Here is a 9,913-nt window from a genome sequence, read left to right on the forward strand (position 1 = left end):
TAAATCAATCAGATCTATGGCAAGAATAATATTAGATGAGTTTGCTTCCATTCATTAATCAAATTGTATGGATACCCTTTTGGTTTTGAATTGTTATTCTTTGTGTAGGATTTCTACGTGAACAGCTATTTGAATCAATAAACTAAGCCTTCATTCATTAATCTTTGGTTAAAATACTCAGTTCCTGCTCCATATTTGGACCTAATGAAAGCCACACTCTTAATTATTTTAGACATAAGACATTAGATCTTTTATATCACCCTATATAATAATGCCCTTTAGTCAGTTCTTCAAAATAAAATAAAACCTACAAGCACCTTCCATTTTTCATTTGAGCTGCAAATGAGTCAGGGTCTTTACTAGCAGCTTGAAACCTTAACACAGATTCAGTTTTATTTATGTTTGTTAAGTTAATTAATAAAGAAAGATCAAGTTTAAACTTGTGTGGACTAGTCAATAATCAAGCCAAGATTGAACAAAGCAAAATTAAACTTAATTAGGAGCCCTGTAAGAAAACTTGCAAACAAAGCAAAATATAATTGATGACCCAAATAGGAGAAATATAAATATTAAGTATAAGCAAATTCATTGTCTCATTTGATATGGCTCATTGAATTCGTTTCTAAACTTCGAATATTTCTATGAGCAGTCAAACTTATGCTCCTTGATATCAAATATTTCACCTAATCATGCATCTTTTTAATTTTCTTCATTTTTTGATACAGCTACCAATAAGCACCAATAGTTAGGCCTATGCTTGAAGATTATAATATAAACTATCAGAATCAAAACAAAAACAAAAGAACACCACAAGGCATAGGCCATCATTAATTTGGCCAGGAAATATTCATGGAGGTTGAAACTATGAAGCCACTTTCACATAGTGCATTGATTCAGCCAGTATCCTCCCATCCACTATTCTTAATACAAACATCTCAGTCTGCTTCCAAGAATTTATATATCCTTGATAACAGTTGCTCTTGACCAATCACAAGATCTGTTGCCTATACAAAGTTCACACTTCTGTAGAACTGGACAACACCAATGCTGATTGGAACCCTTTGGAAAGCATAATCAAAATGGTCTCTCTTAAGAGCCAGATATGGCATTGGTCTTAGAATTAACATCCTAGCTGAAACAGGCAGCTAGGATTCTATTCCCATTTCTGTCCTGGCATATGAAACATGAGCCCCCTCTACTTACATCTAGTGGCGCCAGCTGCTTATATGAGACCTAGGAGCTGCCAGTACTGGTTTTAACTTTTAACATAGGATGTCTCACCAATTCCATGCTTCTTTCACTCTCTGGAAATTTAATTCTGTGGTGACCCAAAAAAAGAGATTCCCTGCAAATATGAATAGGGTTTTTACTGTGGTTTAGGACAGCGAATGAGTGACAGTACGGTTTTTCTTCTTGTTGAAAACATGAGGCCATGTTTTCATTTCAGCCTTTTACAACATAACTCTTATTACATATACAATGCACCATCTTATCGCCGGAAAGTATCGGGGATTTATATGCTCCATTATCAGTTCCATCAAGTAATCAGCAAAACATCAGCAAATCACCTCATTCATGTAATAATGCTAACGAAAAAGCTCCCAAAACCCTCTGTACAGGTCTAAAATTTTCCTACCACACAGCAAAAGCTTGAATTAAGTAAGTTAACTCAACCTTGTCTTACTCTTAGGTCCCATATCTTGTTCCCCACACAAGCACATTGCTGAAGGATTGACGAGTACGTAATTCACGTTTTCATAACATTCGACAAAATATTCAAGGAGCATACATAGGGAAGTTTAAGTCGAGCATTATCAATTTTTATAAAAGCATTCTATTTACAGTTGCCAAGTACACTGTGAAACATGAACGCAAACATAGAGAACAACCCAAAAATGATAGGGAAAGGAAAGAATTAAATGACAGAGGAAACAGCAAATAAGCAAACTCTAACAAAGAAGAAATAGTAATAAGCAAACACTTCATATAAACTAGAACATATATATTAACATACAGGATCACAATACCACGGATGTTTTCCCATCCATGTTTATAAGATTAGATATAAATATATATCTATATATAACATTAGCTAGGCACCGATCCCCGATTGATCGGCCACCAAATGTATACCCCTACACTCCTGTCTTCTCCCTTTCATTGCCAGAAGCCAGAATGGGTAATCTTAAATTTGGTGGGTCTGCTAAACTTAGTCAGGTGGCTCCTGCCGCCATGAAAACTTCATCAAACCAATACCATCAAAGTCCAGACAATAGGATTTCCACCACAAAAAAACATTCAGGTCGAGCTACATGCTGAACCATACCTCTGCACCCAACAATCAAGCCCAGCATCCACATACAAAGAAGATAACCAGACCCAAGAAGCAGAATCCTAATACCACGATGAATAAAACGGTAAGTAGTATTACTACACAATCTTATATACTGCACACAACCACTTAAGTGCCCCCAACTGGAATGTCAAGCATTTGTTACATATGGCTGCCTGTAGGTAAAGTTAAGTCTATTAACAGTCAGAACACACAAAGTTATTTATCTCATCCATGACAGTATAGAAGTGGTTGTTATTAGGCAACAAGTAAAACCCAATTGTTGCCTGCTCCAGATATAGAAGTTTCACCACTTGGCCAGCCTTCTCAAGCCCCTTGGCATAAGCCAACTGCCAGTCCTGAATAAGGTCCAAGCTAGCCACCACAACAAGGCTCTTCGGGAACTTAATTCCTTCCAGACTTTTACCCTTAGGACCAAATGGGTTACATGCTGGGTGGTCTCTATCTTCCCCTTCAGGGAGATATGCTCTCCAATACCAATCTCGGTCTCGGGTCGTAACAAAGTATTTCCCATCTAATCGCGTCTCGGATTCAGTTCTCTCTAGCCCACCAAACATAGGGTTGAGCAATATATTGCCCAATACTTCAATGTCTGATTCTACTGCCCGTAAAGCAACATGATGGACAATGTTACCACCAGAACTATCTCCGGCCAAGTATATATGAACTTTTGAGTCCTTACTTTGCAGCCATGACCTTGAACTAACCCACTTAAGAGCTGCCCATCCATCATCATAAGCACATGGGTACCTATTTTCAGGTGCACGGCGATAATTCACAGAGACCACAACAGCTTTACAAATGCCCACTAGTCTGCGACATAGAGCATCATATATAGCACTGTTTGCAGAGGAGTGAGCAAAGCTTCCACCATGAAAGAATACTATGACTGGGACAACCTCAGCAGTCACAGGCTTCTCAAGATCAGCAATATTTAACTGAGGTTCTTCGCCATGGGCTAGTCTATAGATCCGGATATAGAGGCCAGTACTCCGGTCTAAAACAACATCAAATGAGAACACGCCATCAACAGGCTTTGCATTGGCCGGAACTTTCCGATCAAGGAATTCTGCTAAGTGCCGGTTAAAGGTGCCATCAGGGCGACGTAGAAGATTGTAAGCTAACTTGAAGTTGGAGATGAGCACCCATGTATTCAAAGGTACAACCATCTATAGAGACCATGAAAAAGAACAAAAAAATGTTAAAAACATCAAAATTTCAGAGTCAAGAGTCACATGAACAACAATAGGATATATCCCCAACTGCAACAAATCCCCCATTAAATACATCAAACTAACTTTTAGCTAAGATTGGCAGTTATTAAACACAATAGATTGAAAAATGAATTGATTTTTGACATCAAAAGGCTAGATTGGCAGCAAAAGAGCACAAAGTTATTTGTCAGAGTATTCTCTTTGTCAGATCAAACGATGTTCTGTAGACCTTAGCTAAAGCAGCAGTCTAACATATAATGAAATTTGAGGAACAAAATCACTACCTCAAAAACCCATAGCTCAGAACCTAATCCAACTAAAAACAAAAACTAAATTGAATTTGAAATCCCATCAAACACAAAAGGAACTGCTCCAAAGCCTAAGCAAAAGTCCATGAAGAAAAATATTCCATCTTTCTACAAACAAAATCATAAACCCATCACCAAGAACCACGGAGATAAACTAGTAATAGTAAAACAAATACAATAAGTCCATAACAAATGCAAATTTAATGTTCAAAGCCACAAAAAATCTGACTTTCAAGAACAAATACCATTTCTTATGTCAAAGACCCACACATAACAGCTCTAAGCCCAACCTAAACTTAGTAAAAACAACATTCAACTTCCCAAGAACAAAAAAAAGTCCCAGAATCCGATATTCCAACAAACCCAACAGAAAAGCTTCCCATTTTAAGACACATGATCATCAAAACTGTGACTACAACAACACAGATGCAATCAAAACAATCAAAGTGATAATCAAAATATGAATTCAGATAATTACCTTGGACTCATTGAGGTTAACTTCATTACTCCCAGCCATCAAAACTTGTCCTTTAACTCAAAAACACTACAAAAAGTTTTCAAAACAGCAAAACCACAGAGAAACACCCCAAGTTATAGATCCTTCGAGAGAATCAAAGCAAACCCACTTCACAAAAAGCGTCACATATTTCAAAACACCAAAAGCTAAACAGAAACAAGCAACCAAACCGACCCTTTAATCTTATATCTACTTTTATATATACTATATATATGTCTCTCTCTTTCACTAAGATCACTTGCTTAACCCATTACCTCACAAACAACTATAGCTCCTAATCTCAGTGTTTTTTTCTTTCTTTTATAAGATAATGTTAAATCTCTGGGTGCAATAAAACAGACAGACACAGAGAGAGAGAGACACACACACACGCACGCAGGGAGAGTGTTGTGTGAGTGTGTGTGTGTGTGTATGTGGGGATGGGGGTGAATGATAAGAATATATGGTGCACGTTAGACAAATGCTAACGTACAACATAGGCGAATGGAGACGAGAGAGAGGACAAAGTGAGTGAGCGGCCGAAAGAAAACTGTGGCGCTGGGACCCACCTATGTAAACTATAATTACTTATTTTTTCTAAGTATAGCTTTTTCCTTTTTTGTTTTTTGGTTTTTTTTCCTTTTTTGAAGCACTAATTAAACTTTTAAAAAAGAAATTACTAAAACTATTTGGTCCAAATTTAATTGTGTCTCTGAAAAAAATAGTTTTTTAAATGAAAATTAATTTCATAATTTTAAATAATAAATTTTTTTAACCTTTGTCCATTGACTCAATTTAATTTCTTCTCTCTTTTTTTTCTAAATATATTTGCACTTTTATTGAGTGTTTTTTATTAAGCCAAAGAAGCTAATGGAATTAATTTATCTTAATTCTCAAACCTAGTCTTTTATTTACTTATGTAAGATTTTTTTTAAAATCTTAATTTCTTAAGGTATATACTTTAAATAAGTTTTATCAAAAATTAATAATTAATAAAAATTCTAATAAATTTGGTTTTTATTTTATCAATATTATTTAAAGCAAAAAAAAAAATTTACAATTCTTACACATAAAATAACATAAAGAAAAATCCTTCCTACTCATAATATTTACATTAAGTAGGCGTTTGGATCAAGTCCACGTTTGGACGTTTTGTGTCTCAGCCCCCCTTTTTTTTTTTTTTTTTTGAGATCAGCATTTGGTGCATTGTTCATGGGACATGAACAGTGTATCAAGGCATATGAACCGTGTTTTTTAGGGTGAACAGTAACCGAAATTTTTTTTTATAGAATCTATATATATATATATATATATATCATTCGTCACTAAGAATGAAACAAGGCGAGTGAACAAAAACTTATCTCTATCATATAATCCTCAAGGCAAAGAAATTTGTGCGGAGTAGATTGAGACAGGACAAGTCAAACGAAACAGAAAATATTTTATATCATTGACAAAACAAAATAATTCTCAATTAGCCACGTAGCAAGATTAATAAATATAAAAAACCAAAATAAAGAAAATTATTAAAATTACATTTAAGTCTAGAGATGACAACTGTATTTTGGGCCATGGCTAAAATTATTGTTATTATAATTATTATTATTATTGGTGAGAAAAAAAAAAAAAAAAGAATAGGGAACGGAGGGGACAAAACAGGAGATTTCAGTGCGTGCGGCCGACGCCAGGGCACGTGAGGACAAACGGAGTCCGTCAGATGCTTAGGTGAATGACAGTTGTAACCTTGCTTGTGGCTTTATTCTACGGAAATACCGTTTGAAAGGGAGAGCCAGTTTTGTTTGTACCTGTTGTTTTTTTTGTAATGTAATTGTGGGACTTGGGGTAACTTGTTTGGTTCTTATTCTTTTGGATTGTGGAATGTCATGAAAGATCCTTATTAAAATTGTACCATCATTTTAACTTTTTTTTTTTTTTTTTACCCTTTTAACATAATAGATTGACATTAAGGCCCCTCTATATATTATTGAGGAAAAAGCCATCATATGACACCGTTGTGTTATTATTAATCTAGAGTTTTGGATTAAAAAAAAGAACATCATAAACCTACATAAATCATATATTCAAAACATCATAAACCTATATGTTTTGAATATATGATTTATTAACTGGTTTAAACAAGTCATATAATTATTATTTAAAGGCTTGCATTTTATGCACATAATGCAATACAATACAAGTACGTGTCCAAGAAAAACTCCCAACAATATCGCACAAAAACTTGGAATACAAGTAATGTTATTAATTAAGTAATGTTATTTAAATTATGAACAGATTTATAGGAACTTTCCTATAAATTAGTTTTGAGAGAAATTTTGTGTATATGTATGTGTGTGTGTATATATATATGGACAAAATTTAATTACAAAATTAGTTGTAACCTAAGGCTACAACCTTACTCGTTATCTTTTTATTAGAGGTAAATTTTAACAAATCCACTACTGGAATACATCTTTTTCATATATCCTTCATGCTTGCGAAATTTCTAGAAAATTAAAGATCAATAGTTATGTCATCAATAAATTGTTTAAATAGTAAGTTTTTGAAATTTAAAATTATGCATAAAATATAATTTATAGTTTATATAGTAAATAATATATGATTGATACAAAATTTAACATGTGTATTAAGAGCGTAAAGAACATGCAATTCAACAGTTAAATTTTCAAAATATATAGTCATGTTTATTTTATTGAGTAATGCCAATCTTGTCACTAAACTTTGTCTAATATGTATATATATGTGTGTGTGTGTTTGTTTTTTAAATTTACTTCATGATATAATTTTGTTAACATCAACCAACACAAAGAGAAAATTAAGTTGATCCTAGGTTAATTTTCATCATACAAAAGAGCATGACTTAGGACCAAGGCCATTCAAGTTTATGGTATCTTTGCATGGAATCCTTTCTTTGAATCTCACTTAAAGCCTGACTATTTTTTTACTTTTACAATTACAGGGTTAAACGTGCTAAACATTTCGTCTATATAATGATAAACTTGTTTCAGTTTTAATTCTTAGTAAATTTTAACACAGGTGGTTGTCCATTTAACAACAGCTTTTTGCTTAAATCCATCTGATGTCTCACATTTTACCAAATAAACAAATAACCTACAATTTTTTGAAGACAAACTAACTTAATTCTTTTTTTCTTATATTTAAATAAATAAGATACCGAAAACTGCATGATGTCAAAAATAAATTACATGAAAGGAAAATCTTAGACTCAATCATTTAGTTGATTAGAGCATCCCAGTAAGGTTGCAAGGTTGCTAAATTGACTACAAAGTCAATTTAGCAACCAATTTCCTAAAACTATTTCAATAGCAAAGAAGCTAAACTCAAAAAATAAAAAAAATAAAAATTTGAGTTTGAGCTCACTAGCAGCTCACTGTAGTTTAAACTTAGAAAATAAAATAAAATAATGTGAGGTTTTAAAAAAAATAGTATTTTAATGTATTGATGATTGTGATTGTTGTTTATTATGTTAGGTATATTATTTTATTGTGTTATTTATATTATTTTTGTATGTTAAATGTTAAAATAAAATATTTAATATTGAGTGTATTATAATTAAAATTATATGTTAAAATAAATAAAATAATGTTTTAAATTATTAAAAACTATATATTTTAGCAACCTTTAAATTCTCTCTTATTCTATTGCTGTCGAACTTGAACACTACCCAACAAATAAAGTTGTAAGAAATTTTAAAAAAAAAATGTTTCTTTTCATTGACTTTAATTCAATTATGGGGATCTAATCAAATCCTAAAATAAGCCAAACGCCAAGGACGCTCAGTAAAACTCTGGCAGTACATTTCTGTTATAAGTGAAAGGCCAAAGGCAAAGTGGCGCATCAAGCATCATCACTCATGGGAATACGAGTCACTTTGCTTGCCTAATGTTAACATCTTATCAGACAATACAAAAGCATGTAAAATTGTACCCTACTGCTGCTTACTCTCTCATGCTTCTTTCCTTTCCTCTTTTTACCCACAAAGTTCAGATTTCAGTTCCATTAATAGAGGGTGTTCACTGTTCTGTGTCTCTTCCCTTGTCATTTGTCTATCATACCAAGAGCTATGAAGTATAGACAAAGCCAAGCTAGTTATACGTAGACTTTTATGGGCTAAAATGTCCAAATATTACTCTTTATTAAAATATATATCAATTTATTACTATTTTAAAAATATTTAAGGATTTATCCACCTTTTTTAAACTTGAGTATGCGAAACTCGAGTTCTATAAACTCGAGTTCTTTGAAAAAATTGCTTTCAAAATTGTTGAAAAATTTTTCCATGAAATTCGAGCACCATGAAAAACTCGAGTTTTCCAAACTCAAGTACCAAAAAAGTGGTATATATTTTCGAAATAACAGTAGATTAATACATATTTCGGTAAACAATGCTATTGTGACATTTTGACTGACTTTTATGGGCAACTTATTCTCAATTCATTAAAAATTAGGCTCTCTCTCTCTCTCTCTCAATACAAAAATGTCACAAAAAAAAAAATCATAACAATAGAGTTATCAAGTTTTTATTGATTCTTATCTAGAACCCACCACTTATATTATTTTTTTACGTAATATTAACAATTTGTCATATATGGTTGTGAAATTTTTTGTTAAAATTGTTGTGCCTATAGATTTTCTTCTCAAAATATGACAAATGATTTTACATCGGCTAATTTTATCTTTAGGCAGTTAGGCTAGTAGCAAGTGTCTTGTATTTGCTAAACATATACTTTTTTTCCCATTGGGCTAAACAAATATATTTTTTTCTTTTATATATATAGTTGGGGTGAGAGATTTAAATTTTGAATGTTTTTACTAAAAAAACCAAAAGGTGCATGTTTGTCTTAATATTAATAAAAACATATTATTTTATTCTAAAAATAAATAAATATCTCACTCGCTTGGTTATTTCAAAAAGAGAAAAATTTAAGTGAATTTTCTAATGATAAGAGCAAATTTTAAGTGAAATTCCTTACAATTTATATATCAGTTTGGTTGAATAAATAAGTGAAATTGTCTAGTTATATTGATTAATAAATAATTTGGTTGAATTTAGTTATCTTTACAATAAGATGTGTTGCATTGATTATACAGTCACATTATTGAAGTTAAATAGAAAACTTAAAGTACAGTACTTAACCAACAACTTTTTTAATGAAAACGTTTAGATTTCAAATTCTTCCATTGCCATTGTAACTATCAAACAATCGAAAAGAAATTATACTTGAGCTTTTCCCTCTTAAAATTTTAAAGTGATATCAAACATTGCAAGATAAATAATGTTAAAGATACAAACAATTTTACAAAAAAATTTACAAACTGTTGATATGGTAAGTGATTATTAGTAAATGAAAAAGTGATATTAATAGTATGTCTAAATGAAAACTAATAAGAGGTTGACCACATCAACATTTTGTAAAAATATTATAAAATAATTTGTGAAAGTAACATTACTCTTGCATGATTATGTTAAATTGAAAGAAATTAAAGTAAGCATAGGTAAAAT

The 9,913-nt window shown here is 31.9% G+C and overlaps 1 protein-coding gene across 1 annotated transcript; it reads right to left on the reverse strand.

The window, feature by feature from the left end:
- Window positions 1–1,964: 1,964 nt before the first annotated feature.
- On the reverse strand, window positions 1,965–4,806 carry LOC126717198 (gibberellin receptor GID1C). Its single transcript, XM_050418635.1, has 2 exons — window positions 4,354–4,806; window positions 1,965–3,522 (listed from the first exon to the last, which is right to left on the reverse strand). Exons 1-2 carry the CDS (start codon window positions 4,390–4,392, stop codon window positions 2,530–2,532), a joined length of 1,032 nt encoding a protein of 343 aa, XP_050274592.1. The 5' UTR covers window positions 4,393–4,806; the 3' UTR covers window positions 1,965–2,529.
- Between the last annotated feature and the right edge of the window lie 5,107 nt (window positions 4,807–9,913).

The sequence above is a fragment of the Quercus robur genome, chromosome 3, assembly GCF_932294415.1.
Source record: "Quercus robur chromosome 3, dhQueRobu3.1, whole genome shotgun sequence".
NCBI lineage: Eukaryota > Viridiplantae > Streptophyta > Magnoliopsida > Fagales > Fagaceae > Quercus > Quercus robur.

Excerpts from the sequence above, each read along its gene's own strand:
- LOC126717198 (XM_050418635.1), bottom strand. The coding sequence starts at position 4,392 with ATGGCTGGGAGTAATGAAGTTAACCTCAATGAGTCCAAG. Across the intron at positions 3,523-4,353 it reads TTAACCTCAATGAGTCCAAG|ATGGTTGTACCTTTGAATAC; the intron begins GTAATTATCTGA and ends TGGTCTCTATAG.